Source organism: Mus caroli, chromosome 12 (genome assembly GCF_900094665.2).
Source record: "Mus caroli chromosome 12, CAROLI_EIJ_v1.1, whole genome shotgun sequence".
NCBI lineage: Eukaryota > Metazoa > Chordata > Mammalia > Rodentia > Muridae > Mus > Mus caroli.
Genome location: NC_034581.1, coordinates 81,113,758 through 81,138,002, shown reverse-complemented (window position 1 = coordinate 81,138,002; position 24,245 = coordinate 81,113,758). Strand labels below are relative to the sequence as shown.

At 45.7% G+C, this 24,245-nt stretch overlaps 1 protein-coding gene across 3 annotated transcripts in view; it reads left to right on the top strand.

The window, feature by feature from the left end:
- The window catches only part of Angel1 (angel homolog 1), a 38,434-nt gene extending 14,394 nt beyond the window's left edge, over positions 1-24,040 (top strand). For all 3 annotated transcript variants that reach the window (XM_021179281.2, XM_021179282.1, XM_021179283.2), the window contains 7 exons: positions 400-469; positions 1,158-1,591; positions 4,009-4,135; positions 4,824-4,934; positions 19,253-19,322; positions 21,284-21,447; positions 22,146-24,040. In XM_021179281.2, coding sequence (XP_021034940.1) covers positions 400-469; positions 1,158-1,591; positions 4,009-4,135; positions 4,824-4,934; positions 19,253-19,322; positions 21,284-21,447; positions 22,146-22,306 — 1,137 coding nt within the window. In that variant the 3' untranslated portion in view covers positions 22,307-24,040. The remainder of the gene's footprint in view (positions 1-399; positions 470-1,157; positions 1,592-4,008; positions 4,136-4,823; positions 4,935-19,252; positions 19,323-21,283; positions 21,448-22,145) is intronic.
- Positions 24,041-24,245: the final 205 nt, after the last annotated feature.

Genomic DNA, 24,245 nt, shown 5'->3' with positions numbered 1-24,245 from the left:
TCGGAGAGAATGAGTTCCTATTCCATAGCTATCCAGATGATGCCAGCTGTGCCAGATGAGCTAAGATTATCTTTGGCTCTGTAGATGACAGGTTTGAGCTTGCCTGCCCTGGAGTCAAGCATTTTGGGCAGATGCCAAGACGATTCTCCAGAGTGTACACTTTCCAGCACTCTTGTGCAGAGATTGACAGGGTGGGGAAATCTAATATGCATGTCTTGGCCACTTCAAGCTTCAGTCTGGGCCTGTGCTTGCTGCTGCTGGTGGCTGGCTAGCTGGGAAGTCAGCTCTGTGGGAAGTCTCACTATGACCCTCAATCTGGTCTGGGGGCCTGCTCTTAGGGAGTAGGAGTCATATTGTTCTGGACCTCTGGAGTGATTGGTTCCTTTGTCAATTCCCCAGATCCTGTGTCTTCAGGAAGTCCAGGAAGACCATTACTGGGAGCAGCTGGAGCCCTCTCTGCGGATGATGGGTACTACAGCTCCCCACAGCATGCCTGCCAGCCCCTCTTCCTCCAGCCCTGCAGTCACCTGAAGAGTCTATCTCTTCTTTGTGTCCTAGTAAACCATCAGCCCTGCCTGTGGGCTAGTTCCTTTTGTGTGTGTGTGTGCATGTGTGTGAGGAGGTAGAGTTCTAGGTTTTTAAACCTTTGAAGTAACCAACTCCATGAACTCTGTGAGGCTCCATGTTATTGATCCCATTTTACAGATGAGAAACAGGTTCCAAAAGTTGCTGTGACTTGCTCAAAACCCCCAAACTACAAGGCTAGAAGGTTGTGGAGCCAGGACTTCTGCTTACATGATTCTAGACCCAAGGGACTAGGGACTGGGGAAGCTACTAGGATTAGCTTGGATTACAGGATTACAGGACCACTGGATTACAGGACCTCCCATTTGGAGCCAGTTTTGCCTCTGGTGACAAGCCTCTGTACTTTCATGTTTGTCGCCTGTACCCTTTCCTTGTTCCTTCCCCTTCTTGTCCCTCAGGCTCTGGCTGTAGTTGTAAGGGAATCTCTGCAGAGCCTCAGAGGTGGCAAGGGCCCTCTCATGGGTTCCCAGGATTTGGTTCCTTAGGCTCAGACCCTTTGTGGTGCTGCAGTGGTTGGAAGGAATGAAGGCTTCCCTGACTCTGACCCACTCCATGGTGACATTTCCTTACAGGCTTCACCTGTTTTTACAAGAGGAGGACTGGGTGTAAAACGGATGGCTGCGCTGTGTGCTACAAGCCCACCAGGTTCCGTCTGCTCTGTGCCAGCCCTGTGGAGTACTTCCGGCCTGGGTTGGAGCTCCTCAATCGGGACAATGTGGGCTTAGTGTTGCTGCTGCAGCCGCTAGTGCCAGAAGGTCTGGGGCAAGTCTCAGTGGCTCCCCTGTGTGTGGCAAATACCCATGTCCTGTACAACCCGCGTCGGGGTGATGTCAAGCTGGCCCAGATGGCCATTCTTCTGGCCGAGGTGGACAAGGTGGCCAGGTTGTCAGATGGCAGCCACTGCCCCATCATCCTGTGTGGGGACCTGAATTCTGTCCCTGACTCACCTCTCTACAACTTCATCAGGGATGGAGAGCTCCAGTACAATGGCATGCCAGCCTGGAAGGTGAAATGGGACAGCTGCGGTGGGGTGGAGGTGTGGGCTAGGGAGAGAGCTGGGTGTCGCTGCTTCTGTGGCAAGGGACTGTTTGGCTCCCTCCTCCTCCTGCTGCTGCTGCTGCTGAATGGCTGTGTCTGCTCTTGGCGATTAGCAGCACATGAATACCTCGGGCACACTCAGCAGCTTCCCATTTGTACCAGGTTTTAGTTTGCAAGCGATTCCTCTGAGTTATTTAACAATTAAGAGAAAGTACCCTTTTGTAACCTAAGTCCCATCGTCCCACATGGAGTGATGACTCTTCTAGTCAGTCTCTCAAGTCAGTCTCCGTGCAGTTATAGTATTTATGCTGCCAAATACTATCCCAGTTTACATTATTAAGCTCCTAGCTGGGTCTCAAGTACTGTTTTGAGCAGTTTACATATATCAACTATTGTATTTCCACTGTTTATATCATTAAATATTTTTAATAAGTACAGAAACTAAGGCAGAGAGGTGCTAAATAATTTTGTTTAAGTCATGCAGTTAGTGGGGGGGGGGCAAGAATTATAGCCAGGTGGCCTAGCCTCTAATACCATGCTGTGATCACCACAACACTCCTATATAAATCTCCGTATGTATGTTATAAACACAGCACAGTACTGTCTTTGTTTTGGGCTGTTTTTTTTTTTCTTTCAGCCAATAATTTACATTTGAATTTAATTTCTTGTAGCTGCCAAACATTGGTAGCATAGATAGCGCATAGTTTTATTGGCTTGTTTTGACTCTGTCTTATGTTGCTTAATCTCTGTTCCTGTTTTCATTTTTGCTTAATTTTTGGCAAGACACAATGGAGCAGGGACACAAAATGACTGAACCATCATTGAGTACTTGGGCTTTTCTTTCAGTGAGGTTACTTAAGTGCTGGTGATGTCCTGGTTGCCCAGAGCAAGGCATTAGCCTGCCCTAAAGGAGCTGTCTTCAAGGAGCTTGGACAGGAGAATTTGCTGAGTGCCTACCATGTGACAGGCAGGCAGGGTCAGGGATGGGCTGTGAGAACACTTGTTTTGCAACCAGATATCTTTGAATTCAGATCTCTGATCTGTCATCCTGGGCAGGTTATGGAACTTTCTCAGGCCCCCTCTGCTTCATCTGTATGCTGAGGGTATCGTGGGACCCATGGTAGATACTTTAGGATCATATGAAGTAATGCATGTGAGGTTTTTCTAGTGCCCTGTTCAAAGGGAACGGTTAGTAATCACTAGTGGTTTTTATTAGTGTAAGATTTTTAATTGTATATGGTATTAGTGTTCTTGGTAAATAATATTAACTTAAAGAACATGAAGTGACTTGTCCAAAGTCACAGCCTGTAAGTGGCCATTAATTCCTTTTTAAAGTATTTATTTATTAACTTTACATCCCAATATTAGCTCCACCTCTCCTCCCAGTACCCTGTCCCACAGATCTTACCCTCACTTCCCCCTCCTCTTCTCTGAGATAGGAGAGCCTCCCCCATTCCCCCAGCACACGAGTCACTGCAGGGCCAGGTGCCTTCTCTCCCACTGAGGCTGGACAAAGTGGCCCAGTTAGGGGAACAGGATCTACAGGCAGGCAGCAGATTCAGGGACAGCCCCCACTCCAGTTGTTGGGGGACCCACATGAAGACCAAGTTGCACATCTGCTACATATGTGCAGGGAGATGGCCCTTAATTCTAAGACTCTTACTTCAGATTGCATACTGAATGTTTATGCCCTTTGAGGGCAAGGGAATGGTGTCTATCACTAGTCTATCCCAGTGCCATACACATAGTTGGCATTCATATATTTGTTGTTAAGTGAAATAAAGGGGTTTTGCTGCCCACATGGAGACGTGCGGGTGACTGATGTTGCTGAATGTTTCCCCTACACGCTCTGTCAATTCCCAGGCTGCTCATGACTTTGGCAGAGGATGGTGACGTAGACACGGTAAAGTGCTTGCTTCATCTCCCATTTGGTTTTACCCTGTGTTTCCCCAATACCAGACTCAAGGTATTGACTTTGGTCTAGAAGATGCGGAGCTGAGGATGGCAGGATCAACCTGTGTGCATTACAGATTAAGATCTGCCGAGAGTTGGTCTCCCTTGTGCAGCACTGTGTACATGTTTCTGAGGCGAACCTCAGGACCACATGCTCTACAGCTCTGTTTGCCTTGACTTGGTCCCCACTCTGTTCACTGTTTCCTATCACGTGGACATTTATGTGTTTCTAGTGAGAAAGTAAAGTTATAATTAGTTCCTTATTGTTGCCTTCCCTGGAGATTAGTGGCTGGCTCATTCCATGTGTACAACTGTTGTCTGATTGCGTATGTTTGTATTTGTTCAAATGTCCCAAATCATGAGTCCTTTCCATTTTCTATCCTGGCTTCCTCATGCCCACCTGGCTTTCCTTTCCTTTTCTTTTTTTGGTAGGTTTCTGGACAGGAAGACTTCTCTCATCAGCTTTACCAGAGGAAGCTGCAGGCCCCACTGTGGCCCAGCTCCCTGGGCATCACTGACTGCTGTCAATATGTTACCTCCTGTCATCCCAAGAGATCAGGTAAGCAGGTTTTCTTCTTTGTGTTTTTTTGTTTTGTCTCTTTGCCTGGGTGCCTGTATGTGCACCCTGTATGTGCCTGGTGCCTGCACAGCCTAGAAGTCAGGTCCCTTGACACTCACACTAACAGATGGTTGTGGGCTGACATGTGGGTGCTAGAAACCAAACTTTGGCACTCTGTAAGAGTAGCTGGTGCTTTTCTGGGCAAGCCATCCTTCAGTGCTCACGTAGCACATTCTTTTTTGTTGTTGTCATCTTTTGACACAAGGTGTCTGTACATAGCACTAGCTGTCCTGAAACCCACTATGTAGACCAGGCTGGCTTGGATCTCAGAGCACTTGCCTCAGCTTCCGAAGTGCTGGGATTAAAAGCGTGTACCACCATGTTTGGCTCATATATTGCATTGTTGGTTTGCTGTATCTTCATGTTCATGTGGAGCAAACGCTTGCTCTTAATTATGAAAGTGTAATCTCCTTGATGTTCTTAGCATGTCCCCCTGTCTTCCTCATTGGGCTCTGTATGTCACCAAGTGAAACAGACAAGTTCCAGTTGCAGCTGTTGGAACAATGTCCCTGTCCTCAGATTCAGATCTCCTCTGCACTGTTGTGCTAGAGTGTTCTTGGCACTTCGGAGGTCTCAGCATGGGACTCCTGTGCCTTCCCTTTACCATATGGCATTTCCTGGTTTATAGAGAGACTGAAATATGGCCGAGACTTCCTACTACGATTCCGCTTCTGCGACCTCGCTTGTCAGCGACCAGTAGGACTGGTTCTCATGGAAGGAGTGACAGACACTAAGCCAGGTAACAGGAAGCCTGTTTTCTTGGCCCTTATCTTTCGTCACCGCTGATATTTGTAAGTTCTTGTTTGCTAGGCCTCTCTCCCTCTCTCAGAAGCGTTGTCTATTTATGTGTGTGAATGAGTACTGTGTGCATGCAGTGCCTGCAGAGGATGGAAGAGGGCATCGGATCCTCTGGAGCTGGAATAACAGGTGCTCGTGAGCTGCCTGATGTGGGTGCTGGGAACTGGATCTGTGTCCTCTTCAGGAGCAGCAAGTGCTTTTAGCCGCTGAGCCATCTCTCCATCTTGTTCCATGTCTCGTCTAAATGTACTCGTTGACCAGCTTCTGATAGTGAGTTTGGAGGAAGGAAGGTGAGCAGAGTCCATGCTTAGATGTATATTTTGCATCCAAGCACTGGACGGAGCACTGGACCATAAACCAAGAGCCCTGGGTTCTTGCCAGCTCTGGGAGTTTGAGTAGCAATTCACCTTTTGAGGCTTAGCTACTGTGTTTAGCGTTTGCAGGGGAGAAGGGAGAAGGTGCATATATCACAGGGCTTTGCAATTTGTGAGGTGAAGGGAGCCTCATCACAAGGAAACCTTGCTCCTATGGAGAGCTTCCGAGTACCTTTGGTGGCTTCACCTTCTGGTCTCTGACACCACTTTGAAGAAATAAGGAAGACGAGGAAAGCAAGCCAGAGACAAACACCATTTTTTACAAAACTAGTTCTGAAGCTGTGAACCACAGTGAGTTTGTAACGGACACAAGGGGAGATGGGCTAGCAGTGCCTGGGGAAATATGGGGAGTCTTACCTATAGGGGCTGAATAGATCTCAGAACAACAGTGTGCATTTCCCCAAGGTGAGGAACACCTTTTTTTTTTTCCCCCCCTGGTGCTTCAGCTGCTGTTTATTGACATTCAGGTGGGCACTATAGCAACAGGCCTGGAGACTGCAGAATACAAGGTGGAGAGTGGAGTGTCTGCAGTGACAGCAGTGGAGTGCACAAGGAGTGGGGAGGCCAGAGCTGTTGGGAAAGCAGGTCAGGGCCAGGGGCAAACATCATCTACACTGGGCCCCTGGGCCCCACGTCTTCAGCCCCTACTCTTGCTGTCTCCTGACTCCAGGCTAGGGCTGGGAATTCTCTGGACAACTTTCTACAGGAGCAAAACACAGAGATGCTGCTGCCCTTCTGTGATAAAGTCAGAGGGTTTCCAATCCTGTATTCCTCCTCCACCCCTGGCTCAAGTAGGGCGATGAATAATAGCTGGGCTCTATTGCATGTTTTAGAGGCATTAATTTTCCCTGGTGTCCCAGTCCACCAGCGCCACACTGTGGCCCAGAGTGGTCACTACAAGCATTGCTGGCCTAATGGAAAGGATAGGGGAAGGGAAGGGACAGAGGCTAGAAGAGGGGCTCCAGAGGGCCATCAAGGCACAGGCACTACGCGCATGGTGTTGGTGAATCCAGAGCCAGGGCGCCACCCGGTCAGCACAATGACCACATTTCCCTTCTGAAGAAGCCTCGGGCCTTGCCAACATCCATGGCCAAGTTTACACGAAGGTCAACATCCTCAACCCAGGCATTCAGTACGGCATCCTTACAAGCACAGGGAAGATGCCACAGTACAGACGGGCCTGGCAAGCAATCTGGGGATTGCATGTCACAGCAGTGATAGGAGCCCGAGGGCAGTGCCTGGCCACTTGGTGAGCACTCCTGCCAGATGTGGTGAGCATGATAATGGCCCTACTGCAGTACTTGAAGGAGGCCTCCACAGCACCCACAGCGGCAGCTTCTGTGGGGTCGCTGGTAATGGGTGCCAGGTGGCAGAGTTCCTCGAATAGCTGCAAGTGGTAGATGACAGCCTCTGCCTCTCGGGCAGTCAGGTGCTACATGCGAACAGCCTCCAGAGAGTCGTCCCCCTGGGCTGTTTCTCCAGGCAGCATGATGCAGTCTGCCCCATTCAGGACTGCATTGGCCACATCACTGCCTTTCAGCATGGGAGGGGCGTGGCTTCTTGATCATGCTCTCCCAGGGGAACACCTTTTGAGAGACCCCAAAACTTTTTTTTCCTCCACCAAGAGTGGAATGCATACATTGTGATAGAAAAACCTGTAGTTGGTTTTGCTCCTGAAAGGCAATGTATGGAGAATTATGCAGGGAATCAGGCCATGTTTTCAGTACACAGTGTGTTCATGTGTGTGAAGGGCAAAGGGGATTCTTTCAGAGCTGCAGAGAAGTGAAGACTGAAATGTTCCATACACAATCCTATGTTAAAAGTAAAATTATTATTTAGAACACATGCTGAATGTTTCCTATATCTAAATTTCCGATAAATAACTGGCATAGAATAATGTAGCTAACTTAAAGCTGGCCTTGCTCAAAGTAGTATTATGTAATCTATACTAAAATATACAAAGAAAGAAATACTTGAAAACCAGAAGGCAGGTGCTTAGAAAAGAAAGATAAGTAAAAGAGTGCTTCAAAGCTAAGCATTGGAGCATATGGAAAATATTATTTTTCCATGATTAGAATGATGAGTGGTTGCTGGGGAACTGTTGGCTATTGATAGCAAATGCTGGGAGAGGGAAGAGTCTGTGGTCCCCATGAGAGTGCCCAGGATCCAGTAGATGGTGGTAGACTTAGACACATTGTGGCAGCACTAAGTGGACTCAATGGTTTAAAAAAAAAACAAACCCACAAAACTGGGAGGGATTAGTGATGGGGAAGCATGTGGCATTGGAAGAGAGGGGCTCATAGGAAGTCCTCAAACAGTAGAAGTGATTATAAAATACTGCACCAGAAGATGAAAACTAAACTCTGGAGCTCAGACTGGAAGTGGAAGGCTGAGGTGTGCTAAGTAGTAGAGCATTTCCTTGGCATGTGGCCTTGGAGGAGATGATATGGACGTCTCAGGTAGGGCCAGCAACTCAGCTCTGAATTTTAAGATTACAGAATCCTGAAGTAGAGCAATAATAGCCCCTGTGGATAACTGTATTAAGAATAGATGATCTTACAACATGAGTGCTGTGCTTGAATGAAACATAAAAGTGCTGATTGCATTACCCAGGACCTTTAACCTATACACTGACAGCGCAGTAGAATTGTTCTGCCGGGCACGGTAGTGCTGAGGAGGGTTAGGGGGAAGAATGCGTCAAGGCTGTTCAGCCTAAGGTTACAAAACAAGATCTTGGCTTAGAAAAAAGCTTATAATGGGAATGATTCACTAACAGTACAAAATAATGGTAATGTTTTCACATTTGAGATTGAACCCAAGTAAGCACACATGTGTACCACAGACTCAGTGGCTCAGTGCCTTCCACGCAGGGCTGAACAGGCTGCTGTTCATCCCATTAGAGACTCTAAGTCGGAAAAGCCTGTATCACTTTAGAGCAGAAATGAAAATGTGTACTAAGTGCAAGTTTTCTAGAGAATGTTTAAATATGTTAAACATAAAACTTCTAGTTTAATAACAGAGTTATCCAGTCTTAACTGCATATCAAAACATGCCAACTTGTCTGTGAAACTGACTTTAATGGTCACCCCTTAATGCAAAGGGAGATGCAGTGCTCGACAGTGAGCTCTGATTCTCAGAACTGACACAGCATTTCACTGGCACTGTCTACATCGCCCACACTGTGTGATATAAAACATACATTCTTGTTCTTCCCAATTTCCTTTGTGACAGAATGGTTTTCTTTTCTTAAGATTAATTTTTTTTTATGTGTATGAGTTTTTGCCTGCCTGTTATGTCTATACATGCAGGTTCCTTAGAGGCCAGAGAAGGTGTCAGGGAACTGACCTGGGTCCTCTGCAAGAGTAACTTGCACTGCTGAGCCATCTCTCCAGCTTCTGTAATGATTCTTCAGTATGATATTTAAATTAAAGCCCTCTCTTGCTTATGTTTCCAAGTGTGGTGATTTCCACCCACACCACCCCCAGATGTAGCTGCTGTTCTTCATATTATTGCTCTCTGGGGAATTAGGATTTCAACTTATGAGTCAGTAGGGGTTCACAAATATTCACACTGCTGTAGATATTAAAGAAGAGTCCCTTGATAGGCTTAGATTTTTCAAAAGCTACTTTAATTATGGTTCTTTACTGTTCCAACCTCCCTTCTAGCCCACCACCCACCAGAGGTGGGGAAAGAAGGTTAATAGCTAATGGGGGTTGTGGACCTGTTTAGAAATAGTTCTTTGGGGCGATTCCAATCTGTTGTCAGCAGTCCAGTCCACTAGCAAAACATCAAACATGAATCAGAAGTGGCAGTACAGTCCACTCAGCAAACACCAAACACAAATTACTAGCAGTGGCTCTGTCCAGAAGCAACCTTGAGGCTCTGCTGACAAGCACGAGTCTGAGGAAGCGGTAAGAAGCAGCTGGAATACCACCAGAAGTTCTTTGGTGTGTTTCTTCTATGAAGTCATGACAAGCCAAGACCAGTGAAGAGTCGCAAGGCAAATCAATGCAAGAATGTCATCAACTGTCTGCTGGGTTATACTTATACTCTTCCCAACTATCACGTGTCCACTAACCAGTCAGCTTCCAGAAAAACATCACATCTGTTCATAAGATAGTTTCCAGGAAAATGTCACATGACACCACTGATTCTCCAGTGAAACCAGAAATTCCCACTTCATCCCTGTGTTTCCTTTTAAGTGCATGAGGAATCTCTCTTGGACATCTTTTATAAGGATACTGATTCCATTAGTGACCATTTTGCAGAATAATAGTAGTAGGCTTTTCCCTAGGGCCTATGACCAGCTAGCCACAGGTTCTTAGCCCCAGCAGTGGTTCTGGGCATTGGCTCAGTTTTGTGAAATGGGCCTTAAATACAGTTAGGAAGCGGTTCACTCCTCCCGTAATGCTTGTGTCACTGTTGCACCTGTGGGTGTATCTTGCCAGGCTGGTCCTTGTAGCTCACATAGGGGTCCACATCTGAGTGAGAGTGATTGCTCTCCTCCTCCAGGAGCATGCACACCATCTTCCAGCACCATGCAAAGTAGCCAGTAGGGAGAAGCTTCCAGGGCAGTACCAGTTAGATTTCTCTTTGTTTTGTGACTCAAGTATGTGGTGTCTTAAACAATATAGGGTCTTACCATCATATTCTGAAGACTAACAAAGAACAGTGGTAGTAGGTTGTCTGTGGGACTCCACTGGCCAACTACTCTAAAAGAGGCAACCCATTCTAGGTACTGTGGTTTTTGTTAGCCTGTTGTGTCTAGTAGTACCATTATTAAAGGGTTAATTCCATATAATGGTTTGCATATGCTTGGTCTAGGGAGTGGCACTATTATGAGGTGTGGCCTTGTTGGAGTAGGTGTGTCACTGTGGGCATGGGCTATAAGACCCTAGTCCTAGCTGTGTAGAAGCTAGTCTTCTAGAGACCTTCTGAGATGTAGAACTCTCAGCTCCTCCTGCACCATGCCTGTTTGAATGCTGCCTTGCTCCTGCCTTGATGATACTGGACTGAACCTCTGAACCTCTAAGCCAGCCCCAATTAAATGTTGTTCTTAAAAGAGTTTCCTTGGTCATAGTGTCTGTTCACAGCAGTAGAACCCTAAGACACTCCATATCTCTTCTTTTAACATTTGTGTGTGACTTTAAAAGGTTTCTTTAGTATCAAGACAAGGACTCTATCCTTGTGGCATAAATACCTCCCAAAGCCGCCATTCTTCATATCATTGCTGTCTGGGGAGTCAGTCTGTAGGGGTTCACAAATATTCACACTGCTGTAGACAGTAAGGAGAGTCCCTGTGTTCCCTTTCTCATGGACACTTATGTCTTTACATTGGGCTTTAACTCTGGGGCCCAGGATGGTCTAAAACTTAGCATTTAGTATAGACTAGCCTTGAGCTCACAGGACTTCTCCTGTTCTAGCCTTTCTGAGTGTTAGTATTACAGGTATGGGCCACCTTAGAGGTTCTAAGCAAAGGGGGTGGCTTTTCCTGTGGGTGCGGGAGATGCAGACTCTTATGCCTGAGCTGTGCTGTAGTGATTCTTATTCTCTGACTCAGCTTCCCAGCACTTTTTAGATTTTATTTTATTTCATGTGTATTAATTTTTTGCTTGCATGTATATACGTGCACCATAGATATGCCTGGTACTCACAGAGGCCAGAGCAGATGACAGATGCCTTGGAACTGGATTACAGATGGTTGTGAGATACCATGTGGCTGCTGGGAATTGACCCAGGGTCCTTTGCAAGAGCACCAAGTGCTTTAAACTTCTGAGTCATCTCTCCAGCCATCTCTTACTAAAAACTCTTCAGGGTATTTTATCACAGGAACAGGAAAATCAATATATTACTCAGCTGCAGAAAATTCCTTCCCATACTATCAAGAGGCTAGTGATCTCAGCTAAAGTTAATCTAGAAACAGACAAATGAATGTTGAGATGCTGTGACACTGTGTATACTCTAACAGAGGATTTTCCTTCCGAGTTCTTGTTTGGTTGGCCACTTCCAGCGAGGAGGATGCTGCAGCTTTGTAGAGATAACTCACATGTACTACATGTGAGGCGTGAGTCCTGTTCAACGACCAGACGGTGCTGTGTGCACACAGTACTGCATGCATGGGAAGAGCCGACGATTGTGGGAAACATTCTTTACAGTTTTGCTGCGAGGCCAGGTGTGGTGGCACACATCTTTAATCCCAGCCCTTGGGAAGCAGAGGCAGGAGGATCTCTATGAGTTTATGAGGACAGACTGATCTACATAACAAGTTCCAAGACAGCCAGGGCTAATATAGACAGACTCTGCTTCTAAAACAAAACAAACAACAGTAACAACAAAAAACTAAGCAGAAAAATGAAAAATCCCCCCCCCCCCCAACCTCAAGATTGTTGAGGACAGGAAGAATGTGAGATACCTTGTGGGTGCTGGGACTCGAACCAGGGTCCTTTGCAAGAGCACCAAGTGCTCTAAACTTCTGAGTCATCTCTCCAGCCATCTCTTATTAAAAACTCTTCAGGGTATTTTATCACAGGAACAGCATGTGCAAGGCTCTAGGCCCAGTCTCCAGCACCACCAAGAAAAAACAGACAAGTGCACAAACAACTGGTGGCTACTGTGGTCTACCTTGTTTATTATTAATGACTAAGGGTGCAACTCGAGGTGAAGACTTAGTGTTAGAATGTTGGTGTCCCAAGTGAGATCACATTGGTAACCATGATGTGACTCGTGAGGCAGAGTTGGTTTTTAGTTTTTTAACACTTAAAAAATATTTTATTATTTTATGTGTTGGGCCTGGATGTATGCCCATGTGCTACCTGCATTCTTGTTGCCTACAGAAGACAGAAAAGGCTTAGGGTCTCCTAGGATTTATGAATGGTTGCAAATCACCATGTGGATGCTGGGAATCAAATTTGGATACTCTGGAAGAGCAGTCTGTGCTCTAAACTTAAGAACCTAAACATTTAAAAGGAATATACCTAAATACATAGAAAATATTATTCTCATAATATTTAATAGACTACAGATAAAATTTTAAGTAACTTCTAACCCTTGAGAGACTTGAGGCCCCAGGGAGTGGGGAGGTCTGGTTGATGGGGGCGGGGGGGGGGGGGGGGGGGGAGGAGGTATGGGATGAGAAACAGTCAGAGGGAGGAATGGGAGGGGGATAACGATTGGACAGTAAAAAAAGATTAAAGAATAATAAAAAAAAAAAGGACTTAGATTTCTGACATCAGTATAGACTAAGAATAAAAAAAGATAATTTTTAGCTTAAATCAAGATTTTTCAGAAAAATGAGCAGAGAGGTTGATTATGGAATTAATAATGCTATGAAGAGGCAGAGTTTTAATTCATGGTTCTCAGTCTGCAACACAAGGTGCTTTGTTTAAACAGAAGAAAAGTATTCAACGTCCGGCCCTGTGAAGAGCAAGCATTCAGACCAAAGCCACTGCAGCTGCCCAAGCAGCCTTGCCTACAGAAAGAAGCTTCAGAGGCCTGCCTGTTAGAGCAGGGAGCAGACAGGAGCACCGACTGTTATTTGTGTTGGAATACAACATCCAACAAAAAGAGAAAGTGGAAAATAAAAGGCTAAGACAAGAGAAGGCTTAGGCCGGCTCTTGTTAGTGATGCCTCTGTGTAACTGGTCAAGAGCAGCAACTAAGACCAATAATGTTAAAATTGAGGTAATCCTGGAAAGTAGATAGCTATAAAATTAATACGTAGCAATCAGTAATAGTCAAATATAAATGTTCTTGCTTTGTTAAAAGATATAATGAGAATAAGACCCTATTTGTAGAAGGAACAGCAACAAAATGAATAATAGGAGAAATACAAACTACATAAAATGAGATTTCCTTTCATCTGAATTACCAGGGTTTTTTGGCCAAGGTTGGTCATATTAGTCCTTTATCCTTTTAATTAGAAACACTTATTTAGGAGTTAGAGAGATGGCGCAGCAGTTAAGAGCACTGACTGCTCTTCCAGAGGTCTTGAGTTCAATTCCCAGCAACCACATGATGGCTCACAACCATCTGTAATGAGATCTGATGCCCTCTTCTGGTGTGTCTGAAGACAGCTACAGTGTACTCATATACATAAAATAAGTAAAATCTTAAACAAACAATAATTTAGATGAAGTTCATTTAACAAAATATACTTGTTTAAAATTCACTGGCTCTTAGTGTATTTCAGAGTTGGTGTAGCCATCTCCACTATAATTTTAGGACAGTTTGTTCTTGTCCCCTGACACACTTCCTTTTGGGGACCAAGCCCAGGTAGGGCCTTGTGTTTGCTAAGCAAGCACTCTGTCCCTGAGCTAAAAATTCTGAGTGTTAATTGTAGAACATTTTTTATCATCACCCAAATAACTTTCCACACACATTGGTAGTCAGTTTCCATTCAGCTTTCCCATGTAAATAAACTGGAGGGCTATAGATGTGTAAATTCATGGACTCTTAATGTTCTAAAATATTTTTCATACTATATAGTATAATTTTATTCTTTCTCCTCCCCCAACTCCTCCCAGATCTTCCTCACTTCCCTACCCACTAACTCATGTTCCCTCTCTTTCTGAGAAAAAAAAAAAAAAAAAGAAAGAAAAGAAAAAACCCAGTAAGATTAAAATGAAAGAAAATGTGCACAAAAACTGTGGAGTCCCTTTTGTGTTGTCTGGTTACACCTGGTCACCGGGCCTGCCCTAGAGAGCGGTTGATACACCCGCTGACACTCTACTAAGGAAAACTGAGTCTCCCTTCCTACAAGGTTTCAGTGGCAAACAGCTTCTTGGATAGGGGTGGGACTTTGTATCCATTTCCCTTCTCAGTGCTGGATTTTCGTCTGGTTGGGACCTGTGTCAGTCCTGGAGGAGCTGTCATAGCCTCAGTGAGTTCACAGGTACATCAGTTCTGCTGAGTCACAGTTCTGCGGAGTCTGGAGCACAGTGTTCCCGCCATCTCTGGCTATCGTGGAGCCTTGAGAGAGGAAGGGTTTGATGAAGACATCCCATTTAGGACTGAGTGCTCCAAAGTCTCTCACTCTGCACACTGTCCTGGTGTGGATCTCTGTGTTGATCATAGAGAAGCAGGTACTCTCTGAGGGCTGAGTGGTGCTCCTGTCTCACTCAGGAGCATTGTTTCCAGGGCCACCCAGTTACTTACAAATTTCATTTTTTTAAAGTAAGCTGTTCTAAATACATCCACTCAATAATATGCCATTGTATAAATGCATACATTTTCATTACATATTCATGAGCTGATGAACATCTAGGCTGTTCGTAGTCTCTGGCTTTATAAATAGAGCAGCAGTGAACAGGGACAGGTCAGTTTTTCTGTAGTCCCTTGGGTGGATGCTCGTGAGTGGCGTAGCTGGATTGTGGGGTCCTGGCTTCTGTTATGAAGCTTTGGGTTTCTTTCCATGTAGAACGACGTTGGCTGGAAGCATACTCTACATCGCCTTTTATTAGATGGGGTGTGTCCTTTGTATCCCTTGTCTCTCGCGCACTTTTATAATAAAGGAATGTTGGATTTTGTCAGATGACTTCTGAGTGGATCATATGATCTCTGCCTTTAAGCCTGTGTTTGTGTTGGATTGCATTTACTGATTTACATATGTTGACCTGTCCCTTCATCTTTGGGATAAAGCCAACTTATTCATGGTGAATAATCCTTTTGATTGTTTTTAAATTCAGTTTGCAAGTATTTTATGGAGAATTTTTACATGTATTTCATAAGAGACGTGGTCTGTGGTTTTCTTTTTGTTATTGTTAAGTAATTTGTGGTTTTGGTATCAAGGTAATAGTGGGTTTATAAAAAGATTCAGGCAGTGGTCCTTCAGTTTCTGTTTTGCCCAATAACTTAAGGAATATTAGTGTTGTTCTTTGTAGGTCTAGTAGAATTCTGTGCTAATCTTCTGACCTTGGGCCTATTTTGGTTTGGAAACCTTTAATTACTGCTTCTATTTCACCAGTGTCTGTTTAAATTGTTTAGGTCATAAATATCAAGATATTTGCTGGGTGCGATGGTGTATATCTTTAATCCCAGCGGAGCTAGGCAGAGCTCTGTGAGTTCCAGGCCAGCCTGGTCTAAATAGCAAGTTCTAGGTCAGCCAGGACTACATAATGAAACCCTGTCTCAAAAGTATTTTTGTAATTGATTTTAGGTTTTCTAGTTTGGAATATAGATTTTTTAAAAAGTATGCTCTTATGTTTTTCTGAATTCCTCAGTGCTGGCTGTCATACATGTCTTAAGCCCTGGCTGTCCTGGAACTGCTCTGTAGACAAGGCTGCCCTTGAACTAAGAAAACCTCCTGCCTCTGCCTCTCAAATCCTGAGACTAACGCCTTGCATCACCACACCTGGCATTAATTTGGATCTCATCTGTGTCTCTCAGTTAAGTTAGCTACAGGTTTGCCTTTTGTCAAAACCCAACTCTTTGTTTCATTGATTCTTTTTGTTTGTTTGTTTGTATTTCATTGATTTCAACCATGAGTTTTATTATTTCTTTCCATCTACTCTTTTTTGAATCCCCCACCCCCCAGACAGGGTTTCTCTGTGTAGCCCTGGCTGTCCTGGAACTCACTCTGTAGACCAGGCTGGCCTTGAACTCAGAGATCCGCCTGCCTCCGTCTCCCAAGTGCTGGTGCCCGGCTGAATCTTTTTTTTTTTCCTAGCACTTTTAAGTGTGTCACTATTGATATGAGCTTTTCCAGGTTATTTAATGTAGGCTGTGAGCTTGCCTCTTAGCTGCACCTTTGTTGTGTCCCACAGGTTTGGTTATGCTGTGTTTTCATTTTCATTCAATTGTAAAAAGTTTAAAATTTTCTTCGTGATTTCTGTTTGGATCAAATTTTCATTTGTTTGTTATACTGTCTGCTGTGTCTGTTGTGTTGCTATCTAGCTTAGTCCATAGTGGTGAGATAGGACACAGGCTGTTATTTCAGTTTCCTAAATGTCTGTTGAGACTTGCTTTGTGTCTTAATATGTGGTCCATTTTGGAGAAAGTTCCATGGGCGACTGAGAAAGTATATTCTTTAGTGTTTGGGTGGAATGTCTATAGATTTCTGCTAGTCCATTTGATTTATGATATTATTGAGCTCTAGCATTTTTCTGCTTAATTTTTGTTTGGATAGCCTGTCTGTTGTTGGTAGTGGGTCATTGGTGTCACCCACTACCATGGTATTAGGTTCAGTATGTGACTCTTGCTGTATTAGTGTATCTTTTATGAACTTGGGTGTCTGTGAGTTTGGCACAAAAATGTCTAGAATTGCATAGTCTTGGTGGATTTTCCCTTTGTATGTTCTGTCCGCTCCTACCTCTTCTGATTAGTTTTGTATGATATTAAATTAGATACACATCCTTACTTTTTGGGTCAATTTGCTTGAGTTACTTTTTCCATCCTTTTACCGGGAGATGATTGATGTCTGTCTTTAGTGGTAAAGTGTTTCTTGGATGCAGCAAAAAGATGTATTCTGATTTCTAATCTAGTCTGATAGCTTAAGTTGTTGGGATTCATCATGTGATTTTAGTATACGAACATATTTATATTTTGCTGGACTTATATTTTATTATATTGCACTTTTTGGATTTTGTTGTATTTATAAGGGGTGTTAGTCTTTAGTTTTCTTTGTGATATACTTATATAGTTTTGTATGACAGTAATAGCACTATTAATGACTTCATAGAATGAGTTGGAAAATATCACCTACAAATTTGAATGCAAAGATTTATATGAATTCTGCTAGGCAGTGGTGGCGCACGCCTTTGAACCCAGCACTCAGGGAGGCAGATGCAGGCTCATCTCTGAGTTTGAGGCCAGCCTGGTCTATAGAATGAGTTTTAGGACAGCCAGGGGTACACAGAGAAACCCTGTCTCAAAAACAAGACAAAACAAAGACCTAACCAAAACCAAAAAAGGATTTAGATGAACTCTTAGTGAAATGTCTGGTAGAGTTCCCTGGTGAAGCCATTCCAAAGTCTGGCCTCTCCTTGCTGATTCAGTCTCTTTATGTGTTAAAGGCCCAATCAAATTTGCTGTTTCTTTTTTTTTTTTTTTTTTTNTNNTTTTTNGNGANAGGGTTTNTCTGTGTAGCTCTGGCTGTCCTGGAACTCACTTTGTAGACCAGGCTGGCCTCGAACTCAGAAATCCGCCTGCCTCTGCCTCCCGAGTGCTGGGATTAAAGGCGTGCGCCACCACGCCTGGCTAAATTTGCTGTTTCTTAAGTTTGTGTTAGCTTGTGTCTCTCTAGGTTTCTTTCACTTTATGTAAATAATATATTTTTAATTTTTCATTTATTTACTTTTTGTTTGTTTTGAGACAAAGTTTGTCTGTGTGGGAACTCACTCTGTAGAACAGGCTGGCCTTGTACTTCAAGATCCATCTCCCTCTGTCTCCTGAGTGCTGGAATTAAAGTCATGTGCCCTTTGTTTACTTTGTTGAGACAGGGTTTCACTGCAGCTGAAGCTGGCCTAGGGCTAGCTGTGTAGAGCAGGCTGTCTTCATAGCATTATGATAGTTCCACTGTCATAAAGCATATGGAGGTTAGAGATAATTTGTGGGAGTCAGTTCTCTCTACCCTGTGGGTTCCCGGGATCGATCTCTGGTTGTCAGGCTTGGTAGTAAGTGCCATTCCCCACTGAGCCAGCTCTCTGCCATTTGTTTGTATAGTTTATAGTGTTAGCGAACAGATTTTCCCCTATAAATTACAAATAATGGATCAACTCACTGCCTCCACTCCCCCTTTTCATTTTGTTTTTAAGTTCTGGGCTCTGTCCCTTACAGTGAGGCCCAGCTGAGGCCCTCTTCCCTTCTTGAGTTTAGTAATTTGATTGCTAAGAATTTGACAGTGTCAACCCTTGTTATCTTATTAATATCAGCAAGTGTCCTGGCTAGTTGTCACCTAAACAAAAGCTAGGATCACCTGGGACGTGGGAACCTCAGTGGTGGAAAAGTCCCCATCCTGTAGGAAGCCTGGGGACGGGTGTGTATTTTCGTGATTGAGGTTGGTGTGGGTGGGCCCAGCCTGTTGTGGGTGGAGCTATCCCTGGGCAGGTGGTCCTGGGTTGTCTAAGAAAGCAGGCAGAGCAAACCAGTAAGCAGTGCCCTCCATGGCCTCTGCTTTAGTTCCTGCTTGCAGGTTCCTTTCTTGAGTCCCTGCCCTGACTTCCCTCAGTGATTGAGTGTGGAAGCCAAACCCTTTTCCTTCCCCAGATTGCTGTACATCCCGGTGTGTGTTACAGCAAAAAACTGGACTAGGATAGTGAGATTTGTAGTAATATCTCTTGTTTTTTTTTTTCCTGATGTTGGCATTTGTATTTTTAAGAATGCATATACAACATGGACATGTTTGTATGAACATATGTGTCTATATATGTGCTACTCAATGGATGGTGTGTGATAGAAAATTTCTAGAGAAAAGTATAAGGAATTTGACAGCACTGGTTGTCCCTGTATGAGAAAAATGAAAGGCAAGGGGTGAGTGGGAGGCACTCTTGACTGATTTTCTTCATTTTGACTTTGAACCATATGACTGAGCTATGTAAAGAGTGCAGAGTGAGAGGCAGGCGGATTTCTGAGTTCGAGGCCAGCCTGGTCTACAAAGTGAGTTCCAGGACAGCCAGGGCTATACAGAGAAACCCTGTCTCGAAAAACAAAAAAAAAAACAAAACAAAAAAAAACCAACCAAACAAACAAAAAAAACAAAGAGTGCAGAGTGTTAGGGACCTCTGGTTTCTAGCCTTGGTTCATCTCCCCCCTCTCACGACTGTTTCTTTTCTTTCCCTCCCAGCCTTCTGGAGCAGTGCACCCAGGGTCTGAGAGGGAGCTGAAGGTGAAAGGTTTGGACTCTGCTCTACTGTCTATGAAAGCAAAACCTTTTTTTCTCTGGCTTCCTACAGATCGACCTGCTGGTTGGGCCGAGTGTATCTTTGAGGAAGAGATATCTGAACTTGAGCCTGTCTTCCCCAGGTAAACTTGTTCACAGTTTTTAGTCTGAGCATGAGAGAGCACTGGCTGTACTGAGGCTGACTAGGAACACTTTTTGCTAAGCTCTGTCCTCCACGGTGAGCTTATAGAGGGGATGCATACATGCAAAAGCCAAGGCGATGCACGTGCGGGTGAAAGGCCTGTGTAGCCTTCCCTTGAGGGAGAAAGCCTCCCAGAAGCCTTGCTGGCCCACAGAGGAGAACACTGGTGTTCTTCATCAGGAGGTAAAGAGTGGGGATAAGGAGGGTCAGGGGCTCAGCATTTGTCTGTCTGTTGAGTTCAGCTGCGATCGCCAGCCTCTTAGTATGGGAAGGAATTTGCTGCAACTGAATAGTGTATTGATTTTCCTGTTGCTGTGATAAAATACTCTGATAAAAGCATATAAGTAGAAGGGGTTTATTATACAGGTGGCAAAGCCACAGTGAGTGCTAAGGCTTTCCTTCCTTTCTCCTTGTTAATTCCAAGACCTCTGCCCATGGAAGGGTGCAGCTCACATTGGTCTTCCTGTCTCAGTCTCTATGATTCCCCACAGGCATACCCAGGGGTCATTCTAAGATCCTGTCAGGCTGACGACTTTAACCCTTGTGGCTCTACCCCTCATCACCGGGACAACTGACTACATCACTTCTAAGCCACCTCTTTGTTCCCCATGTCCCCATTGTTTCATAACAGGTTCCTGAGGCAAATATACTCAGCCCAACTTCACATGTCCCCGCAGTCTAACATTTCCAACCCTATTTAAAAGTGTGACGAGTCTCCGTGAGACTGAGGGAGTCTCTTCAGTGTAAGCAAGCCCCTATATTGTACCAAGAAGTTGCATGTGCAGGCATACATCTTTAATCACAGCACTTGATCTCTGAGAGTTTAAAATCAGCCTGGTCTACATAGTGAGTTCTAGGTCAGCCAGCCTGGTCTACATAGTGAGTTCTAGGCCAGCCAGGGCTACATAGTCTCAAAACAACAAGAACAAAACTAAAAACTAAAAACAAAGGTGAAGCAAAACAAAACCCAAACAACAACAACAACAACAGCAAAAGAAGTTATGTATTTCCAATATGGAATGACACAGAGTAAACGCCCCCCTTCCAAAAGAGCAGGACCCAGCAGGGAAAGCACTGACTGCGGCTCCTTGTTGTCATCTGGGGCTCGTGAGAGAATCATCTGGCTCCCAGAAGACTTGGTAGCCCCACCTCCCCAGCTCTGCTGCCCACAGCACACATTGCTTCTCTCTTGGGGCAGCTCTGCTGCCCACATCCAGCTTTCCCTGGTTGACATACCAGAGTCATGGCGTCCCCAGTATCCTGGGTTCTTAGTCACTGTTCTGTTGCTGTGATAGAACACCATGACCAAGGCAGATTTTAAAAGAATGAATTGAATTGGAGGTTGCTTACACTTTGAGAGGGTGAGTTCATGGCCATCATGGCAGGAAACATGGTGGCAGACATGCATAGTGATGGGGCAATAGCTGAGAGCTTACATTTGATCTACAGGCAGCGGGCAGAGAGGTGGAAGGGGAGAGAGAAGAGAGGAGGGGAGGAGACAGAAAAATAGAGATAGACACACATACAGAGAGGGAGGGAGAGGGACTGAAACTTCAAAGCCCACTCGCAGTTACACACCACCTCTGGGAAGGCTACACCTCCTAATCCTTCTTAAACAGTTCCACTACCTGGGGACCAACTATTCAAACATGAGTCTATGGGGGCCATTCTCATTCCAAGTACCGCACCTGGGCTCTCCATGGAAACTCAGACTTTATTTTCACAGCCTCGCAGAACTTCCTTACAGGACTATAATGCTGCTGCTGTACATTGCTGGTGTCAACAGGATCTGAAACCATCATTAGGGATTATCCTTTAAAAAAATCTTAATAAAACCCACAGAGAAATCGGCCAGTGGGAAATGTGTTTTGCTAGCTGACGTCTTACCTTCTGTCCCTGCAGGACTATAGGCACCATCCAGCACTGCCTCCACCTGACCTCAGTGTATACCCATTTCCTGCCCCAGCATGGCTGCCCAGAGGTCACCACGATGCCCTTAGGGCTTGGGATGACAGTGGATTACATTTTTTTCTCAGCTGAATCCTGTGAGAATGAGAACAGAGCCGGTAAGCCTAGTGAGCCGAGGGTTTCTAGCAGCCACCCCAGGGTGCCTGGGGACAGCTGGTGGTAGGTTGGGGTTTGGTGGCTTGGCTTGGGCTCCAGGAGCCTGAACATCAAAGAAGCAGACACCGTACCAGCTTTGTGCTCATCCTTTACGCAGGCTACCTACCTTACTTGCTCTTCTTTTCTTGCAGTGTCAGGGTTGGGGCAGGGAAGTCATTCCTGTTTCCATCACGGAGATAGAAGTATAGCACTAGGCGTAATTAGACTTGGCTAAGGGCAGAAGTTAGGGAAGGACTTGGTAAGGTTTTTTCTTGCCAATAGTCATGATGAGCCGTTCACTAGCCCCAGGCCTAGTTTGCTTATTGTTTGGAATCATTTTATATAAGGATTCTATATTTCTGCACCTCTTGAATAATCAAAAACCTTGTAATGTTAGGGGCAGGACCTACCTGTATCCCATTTGTCCCTGTGTCCCTGTACCTGTCTTCATTCACTGATGTTATCACAGGGAAGCCTTCTAGTCAGAATGCAAGGTGGTGTGTGTGTGTGTATGTGTNGTGTGTGTATGTGTGTGTATGTGGGGTGTGTGTGTGTGTGTGTGTGTGCGTGCGTGCGTAGGCCATCTAATTTAAAGTGAAAGATGTCCCATGCAACCTGGCTGGTGGCTGCTGTACCCACTGGCTTCTGCTTTGTGCCCCAGATCACAGACTGGATCGAGATGGAACTCTCAAGCTCCTGGGCCGCCTCTCCCTCCTCTCTGAAGAGATTCTCTGGGCTGCCAATGGCTTACCCAACCCCTTCTACTCTTCAGACCATCTCTGCTTGCTTGCCAGCTTCGGCATGGAAGTCACTGCCCCATGAGGGGCCCCAGGGAAAGAGCTCACTGGACCGACGACTGCAAATGCCCCGTGCTGTGGAAACTTCCGTCCCTTCCCTTGTCCCATCCTGCCCGTGGTTAGACTTTCTCCAGGCCTGTCCACGTTCTCGGCCTGTGGTCCCTGCCCTGCCCCAACCTCTTCCTAATCCTGGGCCACATGCTAGGTGGCCCCTCGAGAGGTGGAGAATTCTCCCCTTTCTTCCATGTACCCAGCACCCCTCCCCCCATTGATTTTTTTTTTAATGACCAGGGTTGCGGGAGTTATTGATCTCATTGGTTATTCGCTTTCAGGCCATTTCTTGGTGGCACCCTCTGACCCAACCTTCCCTTTCCTTTCATGACCTCTGGGCTCTGGCATACACATGAGCAAGGTGTGTGTAAAGCGTGAGTTCTCTTGGGGCGGGACTGCCCAGCACAGCCAAAGCCTACCTCTGCCTAGTCCATGTGCTACCTACCATGAGCTGCTGGGCTAGGGACAGGTTGAAAGCATGACATAGTAGCTGTGTGCTGCCGGGAAGCAGCAGGTATGGGGCCCTTTTCTCCCAGTCAGTCATCTCAGCATCCTGGGCACACTTGTTATTTCTGGAGACAAATTGGCCCCCAGCCTGGAGCAGCAGCTCAGGGATGCCCTAACCTCAGATCTCCTCACTGCCTTCCTTGAGGAAAAGGGGTGGACGCCTTGTGCTGGGGTTCACTGGGCTGGCACAGTGCTGGGAGGCTTTGGCATTTGAAGGATGAGGAGACTGAGCCTTCAGGGAACTGTTGTCTCTCCAGACTCTGAAGAACTGGGTAAGAGCAGGAGGCTCTACAGCAGCCTTAGCCAGCACTGGAGCCCCAGAGGGCTTGATCTCTGACCTCTGCGCACCTAAGAAAGTTTCTTTTCTTCTTCTCTCTCCTCCCCCTCCCCTCCCTTGTTCCCTCCCATTTTCTCTCTGGAGAAGCCTGCTTGTTTAGCTCAGGCCAAAACATCTCAACAGAAGCCTGGCTTTGGGCAAACTAGGTCTAAGAACTCAGGGTGGCAGTGCTTGCCCATTTATCTGCCTTTTCCTCCCCAAACACGGGCTCCTCTCCCCTAACCTACTGAAAACCCCTGTAGCCCAAACCATGTCACCTGCATGCCTTACTGCTGGGGTGCAGTAGAATGTCCTCAGGTCTCCACACAGCTTCAACTCAGAATATCTGCTGGCCCAGAGATGAGGGGATTGACTGAGGCTGCAGTTAGGCATGGTGGAGCAGCAGTTACATCCTTCCCTTGAGTTGAAAGCCAGAGACCTGTCTGGAATAATGCTGCTGCTGCTGCATTGCTGACTCTCAGCTTCCCATGCTCAGGTCTGGGGGACGTCTTTTCCTATGTGTGTCTATTTTTAAGTTTTGTTTTCTGGGTACTGGACATCTGCCTGTCTGAGCCCCAGGCCCATCTATCTGTCCAAAGCCCACTTTTCACCGTCACTCTCTGGGCACCACCTGAGATGGTTCCACAACCGTACCCTGTTGGTTCTCAGAACAAGGGCCAATGATTGTTCCCCCTGCCAGGAAATGCAGGTTCAACTGCTAAAGGAGGCAGAGGGTCAGAGCTTGGTGGTTTATCTTTTCCTTGTTTCTCCTTTGTTTCTGTTTTAGAAATGAAGTGTGGGGGTTTAAATGGCACTTAAACTGCACCCTGGAACCACCAGAACCAGGCAACGTTTTTTCCAAATAAAGGCTTACCATGCCCCCTACGTTGTTAGCCTTGTTATTGGGACTCTGAAAAGCACGGGGTTTGAGAGAAAGCTGGAGAATGTGTGGGCAGAGGAAGGGTCTGAGGAGCTTCGGTCCTGAGGGTGGCGCTTCGGGATCTAAACGGAGAACAGAAATGTTTGCCATCTGTCTCCGTTGTCTTCCCTGTGCTCTGAGGCTTGGGGGTGGGGCGGTGGGGGAGACAGG